This window comes from Varroa destructor, unplaced genomic scaffold, assembly GCF_002443255.2.
Source record: "Varroa destructor unplaced genomic scaffold, Vdes_3.0 BEIS01000003.1, whole genome shotgun sequence".
In the NCBI taxonomy this organism is placed as follows: Eukaryota; Metazoa; Arthropoda; class Arachnida; order Mesostigmata; family Varroidae; genus Varroa; species Varroa destructor.
Window position 1 is genome coordinate 35,535,849 of NW_019211456.1, and position 18,998 is coordinate 35,554,846.

At 40.3% G+C, this 18,998-nt stretch overlaps 1 protein-coding gene and 1 long non-coding RNA gene across 4 annotated transcripts in view; one reads left to right on the top strand and one right to left on the bottom strand.

Moving 5' to 3' along the window:
- tn (tripartite motif containing protein thin) overlaps positions 1-10,538 on the bottom strand; it is a 58,277-nt gene extending 47,739 nt beyond the window's left edge. Inside the window, exon 1 of one of the 3 annotated variants that reach the window (XM_022797288.2) lies at positions 9,200-10,538. In XM_022797288.2, coding sequence (XP_022653023.1) covers positions 9,200-9,458 — 259 coding nt within the window. In that variant the 5' untranslated portion in view covers positions 9,459-10,538. The remainder of the gene's footprint in view (positions 1-9,199) is intronic. The other 2 variants (XM_022797289.2, XM_022797290.2) reach the window with 2 other exon arrangements.
- LOC147756880 (uncharacterized) overlaps positions 1-18,998 on the top strand; it is a 41,209-nt gene that overhangs the window by 3,843 nt on the left and 18,368 nt on the right. The gene's annotated exons all lie outside the window — the stretch shown is intronic.

Consider the following 18,998-nt stretch of genomic DNA (forward strand, 5'->3'; position numbering starts at 1 on the left):
AGGTAGAACCAAAGAGACTATTCTATGGTGTGAGCACAATTCATTAGCCGCAAACAAAAGGCATAAAAGCTGCTCTCTTAGCGGTTTTCTTCTATGATCATAAACGCTATTTGTAACCTGACTGTCCGCGTCTTTTGAGCCTTCTTTAATTTCGAAACCGTTAACAAAATTCCGTGTCTAAAGGACAGCAAGTTCAGAACAAGCCAACTTACAAGACGAAGCCAAATTCGACGATGCTGCTGGCCTTATTCTGGTAGTAACGAAAGAAATTCGGCAGAGCGTGAACCTATCTGAAATGCTGTGGGTACCCAATCGTGCAATACGCATGTAGCAAGACCCAGGCGTAGCGCACCCAAGCGATCTCATGTTTGTTTTCTGATTTTTTGTGTTCCTAAAGGAGAATATTGTTAAATCCGCTCAAATTAAGTCTAAGTATTGCTCAGGACGTTACACTCAATGGACGAACAAGCATGTGTACACGATACTTGTTTCGTGCTTGACCACTCCAGTTCATTAACGTCCAAATATAGAGCTTTGCTGCAGTTATTTTTCCAACCTAATTTTGGTTGAATGAACTTCCAGCAAGTCAAGTGACATTAAAAAAAATCGCAGAATATATAGAGCTTACTTGATAATATCGACTGGAAATTCAATTTTATAGTAGAAGACTAATTGAAATTTAACGACGAAAATGTTGCTATTGGCCTAATAGTAGACCATTTGGCTTTATTTAAAATAATTTATAGAGTTTTTCATATTTACCTGCATTATATGTAAGTAGAAAGTAGACTAATCCCGGTTATAAATTGCTTTACGAGTTAAATCTGGGCATAAAACAGTACTCTGCCCATTTCCTTCCAAGATTGTCTACCATGCCTGCTATGAATAGATGTTAACACTAAATAACGACAGGTTAGTGAAGGGGATCTCGCTGGCTGACAAGCTTACGAAAGTCGACATAAATATAATTAAGGTGCTATAATTTTCTTCATATTTGATTTATTTCATGATAGTCAGATTATTATGGGTGTTCGTTGAACAAATCAGCAGTCCTTAAGTAATCCAAGGTGGTTGTCGTAATGGTTCCTTTAAATTATTAATATTTTCATGAATTGTATTGGGAAAAAACTGTATGTAGATAAAAAAAAAAAAAGATATTTTTTAATTAATTTTTTTGCATGTCCTAGAAGTTTTATGCCTGACAATAATATTTGTTTGACATGACCACCGTTAACTTGATTACAGTTTCAATTCGAGGGCTAAACCCTTAAATCTTCATTTTGAAACAAAAAATCCCTTTTCATTTTCCAAATAACTTTTCAATCATAACCATGTATCGATTGATTTTAAGCAAAAATCGCAAAATTGCAACGGTTCAAAATAGCCGAAAGTTTGAAAATTAAGAAGTTAGCCGTGAGACTTTGTCCAAGTGTCCCGATTGGCAGTTGATATTTTTCTCGATCCCTGTATCAAAACCTTACGTGTATCAGGAATACCTTTTAAGTGATTTCGATGAGTTTTTGAACACGTTTAATCTAAACCTTATCTAGGACCTTTCGACGCAGAATTAAAGAGCTGACATTCCTTTATGTCTTAGGAAATGGATCCATAGCTAAATGTATGATATCTAGAGATTTATAGTGGTAAGTCTCCGTGAAAGCTCAGTGAATCACGTATTTGTCTAATCTTAGGGGCACGGTCCAGGTTTTGAACCTGAGCACAGGCACCTCGTTTTGTTCGTACTGGCAGGAGCTAGCCGTACGTTTGACGGAATGCCTAACAGCGATACCGAACGTAAAACTCGAAATATAGAGAGGTTAACAATAGTAAAAAAGCTTCGGTCCATTTTTTGTATGAGGAGCCCGACTGTGAGTATTCACGGTTATCACATAGAATAAATATTTTGACAGTAGCGATTTGTGCATATGAATAATGGCAAAGCCTACAAGTATCTTATGTTAGCTGGATTTAATAGCAAGCCTACTTTTTCTCCCTACACGTTTATCTGTGTACTGAGTTCACACGAAACTGCTCCGTGGATATAAATACCTATTCGTTTGAAGACCTATTTTTACAGAGCTCAGGGTAGCTAAGCAAGGCAAAAATAAACTTTAGTGAGATCCTATTACGTCGTATGAGTTACCCGTTATATCAACATTTAATAATATCTACTGTATTAACATCTAGCAATATCTTACTTTTTCTGATGTTCTTTTATTGTTTAGCCTAGGCTCATGTTTTAGAACACTTTGCTACTTTATCTGTAGGCCATGTCCTTTATTGATGAGGCCAGTTCATGGTTGACGACTTAACGACGCTTTTCAGACACTGTACGCTTAACTTCGTGTGTATACATACACACGAAGTTATCCCTCTATATATATACACATATATATATAGAGGGAGAGAAAGAGCTGACAATGCACTAATACCGGCGCCAATGCTATTTATTTGAGCAACGCCTTGTCCTGATATAACAACACCGAGGGGATGCCTAGGATTATTGGTAAGAGTTGTAACATTCGGTTGCGCTATATACGTATCCTCGTACGATGTTAATAGATGGCCTACAGCTGTTATTTGCCGATGTTTTAAGCACGAGATGTATCCCGGTTGAGGGTCGTCTGGAGTTCGCTGTGCCGAGGCCGACACTAATCATTAACATTTTTGAGCCATCGCTATAACTTTGCGACGCCCGCTTCACTTTCTTTAGCCGAAACATCCTCCCGCACTGTTGGGACCGCGGTCGCTAGCACCCCCCACGCGCACATACCCCAGCGTTTTCTGCAAATATTGCTTTCAGTATGTATCAGCGCCCCTTAGCCCGTCGGCTAGAAAATACGGTATTGGGTCGAATGAGTTGCGCATCGTATGTGTTGCCCAAGTGCACGACCCAACTTCGGCGCGTGCGTAACAATAATGGAGCATTTTAAGACTTCTTTTATCCTGTCTCTTACTTATTATTGTTTGGGCTACATTGCTTGGTTGTTCTTTTGCTTCAGGTCTAAATCTGATTTCGATATGCTTAATGCCACAGGCCTACCAGCCCGTGATAGATGTGCACATCAAAAAGATCTCTTTCCTAGAGTGTTCAATATTTTCCCGCAAAAAGCACAGTCGACTTTAGGCATTGCAGATTGACGCATCCCCGTTATACCCTAAAGGGTAACGTATTTGCGTGCTAATCTTAGGGACACATTGCGATTAGATTCGAAAATGGCTATAGACAGACTTCGTTTTGTGCTGGGGGCCAGCCGTCTGCCTGATGGAATGTCTAACAGCGATATCGGACGTAAAAACCAGGGTCTCTTACTCGAAATGACTAGACTTCAAGATTATTCTAATCCTTGTTCTATGTGACTCGCTATCGCGCCATCCAAGCGGCAAATGACTGAAAAACTCCCTTTTCCTTTCTCTAGCGGCTTTCGTGAAGAAGAGTAGTTTTCGATTGTAAACTGTATGAACTTATTTGTAGCTATAACACAAACTCAGTATTATAGCAGTTATTTTTAAAATACATCTGTGTAGCCTTTGTCTCCTATTGTATTTGGACAAGTTCTCCTATTTTATCATACGGAATTTCTCGTTTTTGCCTTGCCGGCCAAAATCTCTTAGAAGGTAAGTACGCAAACTCAACGGTTCCGTTGCTGCTGTGCCACCTATGATATCCATGGTTATCATGTTTATGCCGTTCGGTGTTTACACGAATACCTGGTTGATCTAAAAGGATTGGGTCAGAGAAAATCTATCGTCCTGTTTAATTCGTACTGTACAGCAGTTAATTTGAAAAGATTTACACATCAAAACAATACACTTTAGCGCTTCTATGCGTTGGGCGTGTACATTGTCATCGTTGGACACGCTAATTATTTTGGCAGCGATTTTTACAGGAGCTACCAAGGAGACGAAGTGACGAGTACGATAACTACTAATGGACAAGGACAAGAGTAATTATATAACAGCGAGTTACAGGAAGTCGGCCTTACATTCATGACAAAAACGATTCATTATTTGATTAGGCAGAAAAATCTACTCGTTCCACTGTACTTGGCTGCACTTATCCTATCCCGTAGAGGATTGGTGCACGACTTAAATTTCTCCAAAGCTGGTGTATTGCTGGTACGTAGTCAAGGGGCTCCAGATATTGATGGGGCATTTCGTTTTCAGTTTTTCTTTTAGGAAGCTCAGAAAATTTCCTTGTACAAACGATCCCACTTAGCCAAACATAGTTGATATGTTTCTTCAGATTGCTTCCTTGGTTCTGATTCTCTCAACGTTTCTCTTCTCTTTTATTTTATTCTGCGAACTTCTATTCGAATGAAAAGTGTGTGTGTGTGTGTGTGTGTGTGTGTGTGTGTGTGCGCACGTACGGTATTGCAATCAAGACCTATCCTTCGATTTTACCCCTTCTCTCTTACACCCGCTCTCCCCCCGCCCCGCCCTACTCTGGTCAGTGAATATTTTTAGTTGAACAGCTTCAAGCATCCGAAATTGTCACCAATACCCCTTTAGCTAGTCTGTTTTCCCACCCACCAGGCCATCTTCGTTCTAGTCTGATATGTGTATTCTTCTGCTGCCTAAACAAAGTATTTGATGCAAGCAAAAGCTCCCGAATGCTCAGTAGCCTTGACCTTTTTGACCACATGAATCCGGATGGTGTCCTACTAGAGTATCTACTAGAGTCTACTGAGTCGAATCCATTTAGTGAAGCGCTTCGAGTCTGTATTCTCTACCTAGTAAATGGGACTTGCTTGAATTTCCATAATATAATTAATAGGAAAAGAGCTTTTTCTCTGCTTTGCGATAAGGATGCTTTACTATGTAGTATAGTTATGATCTATTTTTCTTTATATTGATATTATTAATTTTCGTATCGGACGACCACAGCCCACACTTGACCTATATGATAACAAATAGCACCATACATCTGTGACCTCAGTCTTCTGAGTGTCCGGATTTATTTATCCCTTTTTGTCTACATAGTACGTACATACATCTACCACTATCTAACACTACAGGTGCTGTTTAGTCTGCTGCAAAATTCTGAATCCGTCCAGCGTTACTACCATAGTGAACTACCTACGTTACTCGTTGCAATTACTATTGGTTTGCTTCGCTTATTCAGATATTCTATCTATCGTCTGTCTGTAGTGTCGTACATTTCTGATTCAGATGTTACTACTATTTTCCAGTGGCATTTTAGCCGTTACGCCTTTTCAACTATTCTAAAGATAGATAGGCCTTAACCTTCCAGATTCTGTGTAGATATTATGTTGGAGACTAAACCTTGTAGGCGAAGTAAAAACATTAATAGTTTTTAAAATTGTTTCTTGCAAAAAAAAAAAAAAAAAAAAAGGCACCACAATAAGTTCTATGACAAACGTAAATTGTTTCACCTTCTCTTATCATCAAAATCAATCTTTACCGAGGAAATTGCTCAAAAAGAAAAAAGACTCCTTTAACTTTTAATCCCAAAAAATATCGTTTTCACGATACTGTTTTCCCATCAAAGCAAGCCTACATGTAAAACAATGAGAAAAATGGTTTTTAAAATGGTCAGGATGTACATGCAGTGCATGTATGTATAGATATATGAAAATACTTTCTATTCTTATTTATTTATTAGTGGTATATAACCTAAGTCATCCTATTCATACCATTAACGTAGAATAAGTTTCCATTCGAAAACAAACTATGGCTAATTACTTGTTATATAATTCTTTATAAGCACTCAAGATCATCGTATTGGTTTCTTAAATCTGTCCACTTTTTTTTAACGCTAAGGCAATTGAGTGATGTCCGGGTACTTCGTGTTATTTCTATTCTATACAATATTTATCTAACAACATCGATACAGCCATGACAACCCAGCTAATATGCAGTAGCGTTTCTTGTATTTAATTCGGTCGTACATCTCCCCTTAACGAGTATAACGACAGAATGGGTTTTATCTGTTGTATAGCACCTCCATGTCTATTAATCTAGTTAAGCGAGTGTACTTACACTATGATTTTATATATATATGTTATGGTATTATATAGCCCCTATAATTTTATAACTTGCCGAACCCATGCTCCTGATGTCTGCCACTGTCTACGTTGTGTAAAAACTTAAAAAGTGTTACCCATATAGAGTTCGTAACTGCAAGTTCGTTTTTGAGAACGTCCATTCAACACCAGAGTGCCGGACAGACTATTCCGTCTGAACGTCTCTCCAGCCGTCGCACAGGTTTGCACAGTGCAAGCAGGTAAAAATGAGGCACTGTCGAGGAGAAAGGGCCCGTACAAATCTCATTTCCAGAGAGATGGAGAATATGTGAACCTGGTCAGCGCCCGTCACACGGCCATAACGGTATCTTCCGTTGGCATTTCGTACAGTCCTTTGCTATACCTTTGTCTCTGTCTACCCGTTTTGTCGGCATCTCCCGCTTTACCTTGAGAAACATCCGGGATATTTGCCCCAGCAGTTGGCCATAGGCGGGGTGTACCTACCCGTTCCTCGCTAGTCGATCGAAACAGTGTCGACACCTACAGGCGAGTTTGTCTGAGGCACTAATGCATGTTTAGCTGGCCACTATGCCGGCAGTTCGTTGTTTCAGAAACGAGGCCACAGATTGGCACAAGCACGATTTTTACCGTCACGAGATATCGACACCTTTAAGTGTTAGGGCAGGAACTAGAATGGCCGGGAAATCGCCTCCAGTAAAAGTTTGGCTAGTACTCGTTATTGATCCTTCTATCTTCGTGCTTCGCTTAGAGGGTAGCTTTGCAACTGCCCGAGTTCCCTGGTAGACAGGGAATGCCATCGCCTGTTGGCTGTTGAAAATTAGAATTAATACAGATACGACTTTTCTAAATCGCGCTCCTGTACGATGAAGTACACACGGTATGCATCAGGCCGTTGTCAACCAAAAAGCGGTCCTTGAAACTTCTTGTTGTTTAATATAATCGAAGTTACGTTAACCACATACCTTTGTGTTGACGGGCTTATTTTTTTGTTGTTTTCAAAGTGTCCGAGGGCACGCCCAATTGATAAATTGTTTCAAACAGAAATTTGTATCAGTCAACAGTTTTGTTTCAAGCTGACAGAAATGAATAAACAGGTTTAATACTCAGTTCTGATTGCTTGTTTGGCTAACTTCATTTACGTGTTATTAATTTACGCAAGCAGAAATTTAATTTCAAAGAAGTTAATTTTTTGCTTTTAATCAACGGTTCACTCTAGGGGAGAGATTTGTATGACATGGAGGTGCTGAAGGCTGCAATCTGATCTATGACTGTGTCAAGAAAAACCTTCGTTATAAACTGTGTCTAAATAATATCGCGTGCCATTTTGTTTCCTTTATACTTCTTATACTAGCTATCGAATATATATATATATATACATTTTTTGCCTGTTATTGTAAATATTATTGTTTTTTTTTTCATAGTTGGTTTTGTCTCTCCACCTGCTGCCCCTGTGCGATTGGTATTCGCCGAAAACGCAAATTATAATATAATGAATTACAATACACAAAAAGGACAATATAAATTACCGTACTAGGCCAAGAGTACAAACAACGATATTTGGTGTGAGTTAAATTAATCTTAGTTATATATTTGAGGATGGATAGATAGTCGAGATAGCTTTATAATATTATATTGTCTTGTTGTATTTATCCTCTCAGGTAAATATGGAGAGATGGCGTAACCACTACCTCTACATATTTACGTGTAGAATAGTTTTTCAACAACCGCTACGCTGTCAAGTATACCTGATATAAGCTTTTGAGCCTTCAACAGCTGGGGACCTTTCTTTGCAACGCTTGGAATGGCATAAACTAGCACAAGGATACATTTGTCGCGATTTAAAGCGACGTATACATAGTCTTGCATAGACTCACATTCCTAAAGTGGTTGCGACACAAACTCGGCTCTCGAGGTATTTAAAATGGCTTTCTACGATAGAAAAAATATGTCGCTGACAAAAGTTGAAAGCGGCATAGTTTGTGCCGTTAACAACTTATGTGTCTATATGCAAGGTTAAGAGAAGATAGCAAAATATCTGAAATACTATAGTTTTTCTTTTTTTAGATTTTAATCATTGCTTTGTTTTATCCGATCGATTAATATTTATTACCGTCTCTGTTAGGTTTCACTAAGGTTCTTTATGTCGAAGCTAGATATACGCACTAAAGACATTATTCTGGTCAAGCTATAACGAGTGTAACGTTGCTTTGTAAAAGCGCTTAGACATTCTTATGGGCCAACAAGGTTTCTGCGCCCTGCCATAGCTTGGCCTTCAAGTCAGACCTTTTTTTTTGTTGGTGAATCAGTGGGCTGAGGAAAACAAAGAACTTTGATGAAACTATTGTGAAATCATTTTTTATTTACGGGGCACTATATCTTATTATCTGATACTGACACCCTTCAACGAGGGTTTGAGAAATGTAACGCCAATGGATTTCCTGTTTTTTTGTTTGTGTAGTAGCAACAAATATGGCGGCAGAAGCATTACCATTACGAGGTAATTGCGTTATTACATATGCATGTTAATATAACAAAAAAAAAAGAAGCATATTTCTAATATTATATTTAGCCTTTATATTATCTCGAGAGACTACCTTGTTGACATCGAACCATGTAAACTATAAAAACCATAAAAACTCTGTAATGAATAGATTGTAAAATCTATTCACTACAGAGTTTTATCGAAATTATTTTATTTAATTTTTTTATAATTTTAGCAATTTGCAATATGTAATCCTTGTTTATTTTATGTAACTTTACGACTGTCTTATCGCATATTTTCAAGCTCTGTTATATTTTTAGCAAATAGCCGAAAAGTTTATCGAGATATGAGATAGTGAAAGCCTGTGTGTTTAAGCGCATAATATGAAATAGATTTTAAGGGAGATTTGTTTATGCTTTGAATCTGTGATACATTTTTTTCATCCACTTAGAAACTAATTACCACATATATTTACTAGAATATCCCTCAGTTAAGTTGCAATGAAGGAGGTGAAAGCTTTGATTCCGTCACAGACTTTGGTTATTCTAACGATGACACAGAACACTGAACCAAATTCGCTGTATCAGGTAATTAAATCTAAATATGTATATAAAAACCAACCTTCTAGGGACAGAATTACATGAAGACCTATCGTGCATATTTGTCTATTATAAATCAATATATTGAGTCTTTGCGCAATGCTACCTACCTGTGATACTTCGGTGAAGTTCTAAGAAACGCATGAGGGTTACATTCGTTGGCAAGGTTTGTATGCCATTGTAGGGTATGCGATGTTCGGCACGACATTCGGGACACTTTATCTGTCGACGAGCGTAATCCACTAAACCTTCCATACACGGGTCGCCACAGTATGTGTGTTGACATGGTAAGAGCTTAGGGTTCTTGAATCTGTCCATACATATTGCACAGGTGAGCAGTTGCTCAAGCTGTTGCCACGCGCTTGACATTGTGGGGCCAGATCTATACCTTTCTGAATCTGACGTCGACCAGGTAGAGATTGTATCAGAAGTTATTTCTACAGGGTCACTGAGGATCCCGTACCCGTTCCTACGCGATTAATGGAAACGTCACTAAAATTGATCAACGCCGAAGCACACATCGAATGCCCGTGCTTTAAATTTGTATCCTGGGCGTAACGAATCAGATTTTGAATAACGATACAAGGTACGTTGGGGATCGCCGCCCAGAACCCGTTCAAGCGCCACTATGCGAGCTGCTACTCACAAGATCCCTAAATATATACACACCGAGTTCAAAAATGAACAGACGATCAAGAGTTTAACAGAAAATGAACAGGTCTTTTATCACTGAATTATTCCACAGGAGAATTTGATTAATTTGGAGGCCACATCCAATCTCCCGTTGGGTTGGTCTCTAGACGCTAGCGGAGCACGTTCGTGTAGCATCAGCCGTACCTCCAGCAGGTTCAGCACTCAAGTAAGTCGCTGTCACTGCCATTAAATCCAGCACTCACTCTTTAGCCAAGTAGCGGATACAGCAGCAACAAGAAGCGAACTGTTCCCCACTGAGCACACGGCACGGCAGAAATCAACCACGGCAAGCCAGCGAAGCTAGAAAGCAACTAGCGACAGCCAACCTAAAATAGAGCGAATAGGGGGCCGGTACCAGCACTAGTGATGGTGTTGGCAGTGCGTTTTGGTTGTCTATCGGTATGGTCTGAACCTCCCAGTGAGCCTGCCACAACTCGCGGTTAGATGGACTTAAGAGTCTGAACCGGCTGTAGGATTACTGTTGACGATGCGCCACCGCAGCACACAACGACCACGGTCGGTCAATTTACTCAAGAGAGAACGAAACGCCACCAGAAGACGATCTATCTGCCAACAGACAGAACGAGCAACCACGGACGACCCGAGTGGGCCACAGCCCAAATAGAGGGCGCCCATGTAGCTTTTCCCACAAGAGGACGAAGGGCATTAAAAAATGTACCTCTACGCGAAATGCTGGTACCTCCGTTAGGTATATAGTAAAGGTGGTGCTCGATGCTACGCGACACAGACTGGCGGCGTCAGTGGTAATGACTTTCTTTTCCTCGTTGTCGTCCACGAACAGATCAACAACCGTGACAACAAGAGGGCGCTGACGGTGTTGGCAGCACTACCGCATCAACATAAGCTCTCAGTAGTTTGTTCTAATGCTACCGGTAAATGCGACCAGCGCTAGCAGCTGGAAAGCATAGTGCCTACCTCTACTACTGTCGATTGCAAACCAATGCGATGGCCACTTACTCAGAGATAGAAAAAATCTGTAGCTGTAGTCCCACTGAAGAATCGTAGTGGGCTCACACTCTTAGAGTGCCCTTTGGCGGTTCTGATGAGGGCAATGCTGCTTGCGTTGTTGCCACTGCCGCTATCGCCACGTATGGCTCTGGGTCTTGGTGAATCAGGCGGTAACGATTAGGAGAGGAGAATCGTGGTGGTTTATCAGTCAGCTAGCCGACGAGTCGGCTGATCGGTCATTCTGATTCACCATTAGCGCGAAATTCGCATCGTACACGATAAAAGGCCACACCAGCAGCAGTTGCAACTGAGCGTACATAGTCAACAAAGGTAGATGCGAAGTAAAGGGGGCGCTATTGTTTGCCTACGCTGTTCAAGATCAAGACAGACGATTTTTTCAAAGAGATAATTAATGACTTACCTGTAATGACGACTTAGTCAAGCTGATCTATAACACGTGGCATACGCACGCGCACGGCATAGCCGTGTGCATTATACGAAAGTATTTGCCGGCTTAATAAATTACAGTGCTGGGGTCTAATGTTGTACGCCGGCACGTACGGACAGCCGATAACATCGCTACGGTGACATACCTAGAGAAAATGACTGAACAACTAATCGGCCCACAAATATACGTACACAGGCATCAGAATTATGGCCTATACTAGACAGCACGTGGTGGTATAAATGGTCAGTGAGTAAGAGGCAAGGTTGCATTCAGCATTTAGGCGATGCTGAGACGCGATAGTTCTAGACCATCACCACCGTAAGCGGAAAAAGGGGGCGGGAAGAGGGACGATGAATCAAATTGATGTCTGTATTGCATTTGGCTAGAAAGTAAGACTTAATTAATTGGAAACAAGTAACCGACTGTAAATTTATGTCCTGTATAAGCAGTAGTGTGCAGAAAAATAAACTTTATGATGTTTTTTCGTTCTGACATCACCTAACTCGTTGCTACAACGGATTTAGTCGGCGTCGCAATTTTGCAGATTCTAGCACAACTTTTTTTTTATCAAAGCATGACATTTGCTGCCATGTTCCTAGAAACCTCCTAGAAGCTTAGTTTCATCATTCCTCCTCTATGAATCGAACATACTCTAACTTTTTTTTTTTAATGTATACCCTAATATCCGCCTTTTCTGCGATAAGTTTTAACGAAATTTAACTATCGGAACTACTAACTGTCAGAGTTGTCAAAAATATTAGGAGTTAGGTCAAGCCAGATTTGGTCTAGTAGGTACGCATTGAAGCGAGCCAAAAATGCACAAAAAAGCAGTAACAAAGTAAAAAGTATGGTGAATGCTGTGAAAATTAAACGTTACAAGAACTTAATTTGTTTATGGTAACATTAGAAACAAACAATGAAATTCATTAATGGTATAAATTTTATGAGACAGTTTCACGACACATTATTTACCGCTATACTTCTTTTAGATACCCCCCACGTTCCGCTGGATTAAGACAACATACACCAACAATGTATGCGCATCTAAAAACGCAGTTATAAATTCAATAGTTCTTAACATAAGATATCGACAATACGTGGCTTAGTGCCGTTTACGCTGCTTAGATACGTATCGAATTATACGCATGTTGCCTCTTCTACACCAGACCAAGAGATATAATTTCATTCTGTGTTTACAAAGATATATTGCACTTCGTAGTTCAGGTAACTCTTTGCGAGGTTTTAGCGAAGCCCTTTGATGTGCTCGATATATATATATATATACATGAAAGCATTTTGCCACTGGTGCTTCAGAAATGTCAGACGTAGCCACTAGAAGTAATACTGTATCCTCCGAAGAAGTGATTATAACAAGCAATGGATACTTTGCTTTTCTGTCCCTTTGCCATTAGCTTTTCTCTCGTGGCTGCCCGTGTTGCATTTACTACAATGGAGTTACCAGGAGCAACAAAAAACATCATTAGTAGGCCGACGGAATCAATTTCATTAAGAACGTTTCGTTTGCTTGCTGATCATGTATTGCGTCGACTTAGGTCGATCACTTCGTTAACATCTATTCACTTTCTTTGAAGATGCAGACGAATGTTTTTCCCAAGGCTCCCTCTACTTTTGTTCTCTTCGAAGTACCGCTATTTGCCATGCCGTTGTCATTACACAAATGAACTACGAAAGCGAAACTACTTCACCAAGACATACACGTATATGCGCGCTAGTATACGCGGAGAAATACATCTGTGCATCTGTATATATGTGTGTTATTGCTGAACTATGATCTTTGACGATTGCGCAGCCGGCGCAGTTCGACGAAGCGTCTCCGGCAGCCGGTTTCCGGCGTGATGGAGCCCGGCCTACCACACTGCTAGTTCTGTAAGAATTCAACTGCCTGGTGACAAAACTACTGCCACTATTGCGGGTATCTATGTCCTATTAACCTTGAACTTGCCCGCAGTTTCCACTTTACCCTGCTTCCGCATTTCCCTTCTCTTTCGCCGGTTCCCCTCTTGTGTGTGCTTCGTTTTAGTCCCTAGCGCTACTGCGCTGCGCATAAGAGTCCTCTTGACGTGAACACGAACGTAAGCGAAAAGAAAAACGAACGAAAGTTGGTGCAAGTCGTTGAAGCGGAATACTACGACTGCGGCCGCCGCCGCCATCACTGAATAACTGAATAGGCTTCTTCTTTTCTTTACTGCATTGAGTGGAGGAATATAATAGTTGGATAGAGCGACATGGGAAGGGGTCCTGAGGAAGCTAAGACGGAAAGCCACCAAAAGCAGGACGGTTGGACGACTCCGTTGGCTCTTGGCGACCGGTTACCTTCTTAAGGGGGGTGGTAGTAATGGAGGCAGCGACTGCAGGAGATCATTCAGGCAGGACAGCTATTGCAGGAAAGACGGACTTCTTGAACCTTGTCTTGGAGGCTTCTGGAAGTCGGCAGATTGATGCTGAATAGTGTGTGCGTGTCTGCGTCAAGGGAGCACGATCGTTGCCTTGAACGAAGACACCTGGGAAGTGACGTTGGACAACCTTAAAGAAGTTCCAAAGGCCAGACCGTGAATGAAGCATGGCGGAAAAACTGTTTGCTACACATGAACATAAGAGAATGGAAAATTCAGGAAATGAAGGAATAGTCCCAAATTAGACGACATAGAAGAATGAGTAGTAGAAGTGAAAATTATGCTGCAAAGACTTTTGTAACAGCTGGTCGGACGAGAGCGCTGCCCGTTTGTAATGTAGCTAGCGTAGAAGGCCGACGGCCTGCTAAAGTTCGGTTTTAATCCTAATCGTACGAACCCGTTTTAAAAAGGCTAATAGCAAAATGAACAGTGAAAGGTATAAGGAATTGAAAAGGACAAAAATAGAAGAATAAAAGAAGGGCTGGAAAGGGGAAGCAGAAAGCGCTATATTCAAATGTCCTCTGAACTTTCCGCTTTATGGGTACTTCTGTCCGGTGTACTTATGACTTCGAAAGAGTAAAATACGGTGGATGATTTTAGAGGGTAACGGAGATCTCGACACAGCGTCCCTTTTGCACTACTGCTTATCTGCACGTATGTTTGTAAATGCAATGATGCGAAAAGGTCGAACCCTTTTTGCATGACTATGCCAATAGTGTCACTTGCAGTGTGGGAAATTATGATGTCATTGTTATTGATATCTTAAATTTTACTCTTAGGTTATTTAATCTTTCACAGACCAATGAGGAAATGCGTATGTTTCTATCCTCCGATAGCCTGTATGTTTCGAGTGTTACGACCGGTATCGCCGTTAAGCATCCTAATACAAAACTAAGTATGTGTACGCCCAAGTTCGAACCCAGACCACAATGTGTTCGTGAGATGCCCAGACAAATACGCTACACGTTAAGCTTCCTATGTTGCTTTTGCTGTAAAATTCTGTAGATAACCTTAGGGCGAAACGCGCTACACTAAATCTTTACTAGTTCAATCATGTTTGTGCAACATATGGTTAATGAAATTACTGATTTTTATAGTTTTGGGATTGAAACAACAAACATTACCGTAAACAATTCATAACATATGTATATACGAGGCAAAGCGAGACGGCTAACATCTTGTAACAACTGTTCACGTATGTGTCTACCGTGATACGTTTAAAGTTAAAAAATGACGATTCCCTTGTATCTTATAGTTAATCTTTTGTACTCGTGGTTCTAGACACCGATCCTTAAATTAGGCCTGATAGCTACGTCATCCGTGTTTTTAGGTACTTAACGAACTAGAACTACTCCAAAAGCTTCTATTACATAATAATGATCACAAAAGCACTAACTGAAAGAGTTTTCTATAGATTAGTAACTCCGACTGAAAGATCTGTGATTTTTGTTTTGTGGTGCAGTTTTTCTCTGACCCTGATGTTACAGTTTCGTAAATTATATTTTAATTTAAATCTGTTTCCTCTGTCTGTACCCTCTGGACTTTGAGTACATCCCTACCAGCTGTAAGCATATTTCGGCCGTCTTCATATCGTTGGATGTGTGTGTGTGGGTGTGCATATATATACACATATACACTTGTATTTATGTATACGTACCCTGTATGCTACACTTATTAACTCATCGTCAGGGTATTTATACATAGCGCCTGTATCACACATGCATATATTGTAGCTAGTACCATGTAAGTGACAGAGGTCTGAGTCATTGGTGTCAGCTTCTACGGCGAATAGCATAATGCAGTAACTAGAGGGCGCAAATACATTGCTCTTTACTGTTTGGTCTCGAGCGAAGCTCTAACCTTCTACACCGGCATTAGTTAATGAAAGATTGAATGCTTCACCTAACGTCTTCTATCCTCAAGATGAAGTATTTTCTTCAAGAGCTTTACACACACCGCGCATACGAATGTCGTCCTTTTTTAACGGTCGCCGCATATTGACACCTCATCGGAATTTCCCCATTCCTACAACGCATCTATAAGCTCACGGGCTCATGAGCACGCGACAGGTTGCGCTGGCGCTAAATTTCAAATACAAGTTTGTACACCCTGACTCCTAATTCTCTTCTTCCACCTTTGAGTCAAGCTAGCGCATGCGACGTCCATTCTTGTAAGATACATATTGCACTCTGTCTTGGACGAATTGTAGAACAATACTCAACAGAAAAAATGGGCAAAGTGCTGCACCATGTAGGAGTATCATTTACTTTAATGCATTGATTGTGTTCCAACCGTTGCGTAAATTGTTTTGTTTCAATAACACAGATAAATAATTCTACTTATGACTTTACACAGACTATGCAGAGATTCGATTGTTTTACAATTCATCGAAGAATTTGCAGGTCGACACATTGCCGATATTCTTGCAAGTATATAAGTTCGTTTGAGTTATATGTTTCATTATGATTCTAGACGACACATTTCAGGAAGCCGTCTTGCCCCTCTTGCAGCACATCGACAACCATTTTATAATACTTATATAATAATATTAGCGCAATACCTCCATTTAAGTTCGACAATGGAGTCATACAGCCGAATATACATCGTCACATTTAGGCCCATGTCTCACGATAGTTTCATTAAGTCCACAGTAGGCTTATCGAATCTCATGAGACATTTGTCCTAGTCGTTGCTGTATGTTTCCACTTCGGTGATTTTCTATTTGATGTAGTTGTTATATATCACACGCGGAATTTTGTCTTTTGCGTCAAGGAACTGATTAGTCCATTTGGTTCAGGTCAGCCGATGGCTTTTCTTACAACAATTTGGGTGGTTATTTTCACGCACATCTCCTAGCGTGCATTTCAGCTCAAGAGAGATTAAACGAAAGCATTAAGCACATAGAGGGCGTTGAACGCAATTGGGGGAACTCCAGGGCCCTAATTTGGAAAAAGATGCTTACCACTTTACAACAGTCGTGTGCAAGAAACACGTGTTGCTTCAAAATACAATTTTAAGCCTAATACTTAACAACTACAGCTTGTACAGATCAGCCGGTGATCCGATCTGTTAAAGAACTTATAAACACCAAATAGGATATAGGATGGAAAAAAAGAGCTTGCAATTGGCCAACGTTGACTAACTTTGAACGGCTGGGCTAATATTTCTAAGGATAAAAAAGGTCGTTCCCTAAAAGAACAGTTTTGTTGAAAACAAATGTATCGTAGCAAGCGACCGGAATCTTATTCCAAACAATGGATGAAACATTCGAAAGAAAATTGCGAAAAAAACAGGCCCGTAGTTTTCAGACAAAAACTCCGTTGCTTTCTAACGGATGAAAGATGTACAAGACCAATTTTCGAAAACAGTCTACTACTTTTACATCTTCAAACAGGCGAGTGAGCGTCATTATAAGTGGAAACAATTATTTTATTTTGATTAAGAAGAAGAAGACATTTGCTAGCATTCTGTGATCGTTCAAACAGATGTTTGTAGTTGTACTATACCACCCATGTATGAAGGTATGTTTAAACCGAGATAAAACACGATAGCAACCAGCGCGTGACGACAGGCTCTGCGTTTCAGCGAGCTGCCTTCGCAGTGCTGGCAGTACAGCCCGTTTGAGAGCGACAGCCTCCATTATGATGGATATGACGGTCACGACAAAAACTTACGAACGCACAAAGGTCTAAGGTTGTTGTCGCTGCTGCCACTGCTGGGCAAACGCTGCATGTGCCGCGTTCAAGCCTTTATTATTATTATGTATCAATTGAATTTAGGCAATTAAACCTTATAAGTGCTCACTAAGAACTTAGCATAGCATCGAATAGTGTCTTTACATTACAGTCGCGTGAACTTTAAACGAGAAGGGAATATTCGCAAGCTATTGATGTTAATTTATTAAAGTACTGTAGTTTTCTACATTGTGACTAGGCTACTCAGACGACGATACGTTTTTTAGGGAACCACTGCTCAACTTCGTTGAATTCGAATTACTGGGCGCCCGCGGCACTACTTAGAAAAGCCAAAATCGCTAACTGTAGAAGTTACAAGTAGACCTATGGTTAACTTAGTCAAACGAGTTATGTCAGGTTCTAGTGGAATAACTTGCAAGGGAAGCGAACCCAATATTAGCAGATAAGCTACTTGCTTCGGCACACTCGATTAATTGTTGCTTGCAGCTTTTCGCCATGTATATTCTCGAAGTTTAACTCTTAGCGTGCACATTTAACATACCTTTAAAAGCATTTGTAAGGTACTTGCTGCATGCTAGATATGATCACTGTTAAACTTACTGCTATCGTAGGCGCAAATAATTCTTTTAGCTCACGCAGGATTCCTAAATATTATTCCATTTTTACACTTACTCCGGCCTATGCTAGCTGGCCTATTAGAAAATTTCCTTATCTTTTGTCCCCGTTCTCAACTTCGGGCAGTTTTGCAAAACCGCTGACCATCTCTCACTTGAAATATAGAATGGTTCCCGTGGCCCCAGTCGGAAATTTACTGGGAACACTTTGTGCATTCAATCATCAATGTCTTCAAGTACTCATTTTTTATGAGAAATATACTAGATTGAACTTAATTAGGTTTCTAGCTTGTTTTCAAGCTCAGTATAGCGCACGCTCAGCTATATTCAGTGGTGGTTGTTAATTGAAAATTGTGCGGTGTCTATCATTTCTGCAGGCTGCGTCGGGACACAGTGCCTAAAAGGAACGGGCGACTAAAGAGTGGTAACTAAGGGCGTGGTGAATGCAACATGTTGCCATCTTTTAGCTTCCACCGAACATTGGCTGAATGATCTCAAATAGAAAATCGTTTTATATATTGCTGGATCCAACAAACATGAGCTACGTCTCGTCGGTGTGTTTACTACCGTTGATGTTAAATAGCCAACCGAAATGCGCCCTCTGCAAGGACGCTCCGTTATGTAGACACATCAGCCCGGCTGAAATGTCCAGAAGCTGTACCTCTATGCACGTACGTTAAACGTCCGATACAAATAACGGAAAAAAGACCAACTGCAAGCGAAACAGGCTGTTGCCATCAAAATTGCAAACTATGATTGTGTTTATGGCATCCGTGCAAGAGTTTATGGGGGTATGCTGCGGAGAAGTATTTTTGGGTTAACAAATAGTTGCGAGACCAGAGGACTAAATCAGTGAATTACTTAGCGAAAATCACTCTTCATTTTCGTTCAGACATGTTTATCTTTATACACCCAACTCTAAGTATGTGTCACTGTATTCAAAAGCACGATTTAAAAATTTAATTTATCTGCTCCTGGCATATATATACATATATTTCTTCGTTTCGTATCTTAATGTTACTTCATAAAACTGCCGAGTAGATAGATCCAGCTAGAAATAGAAGCGTCAACGTATG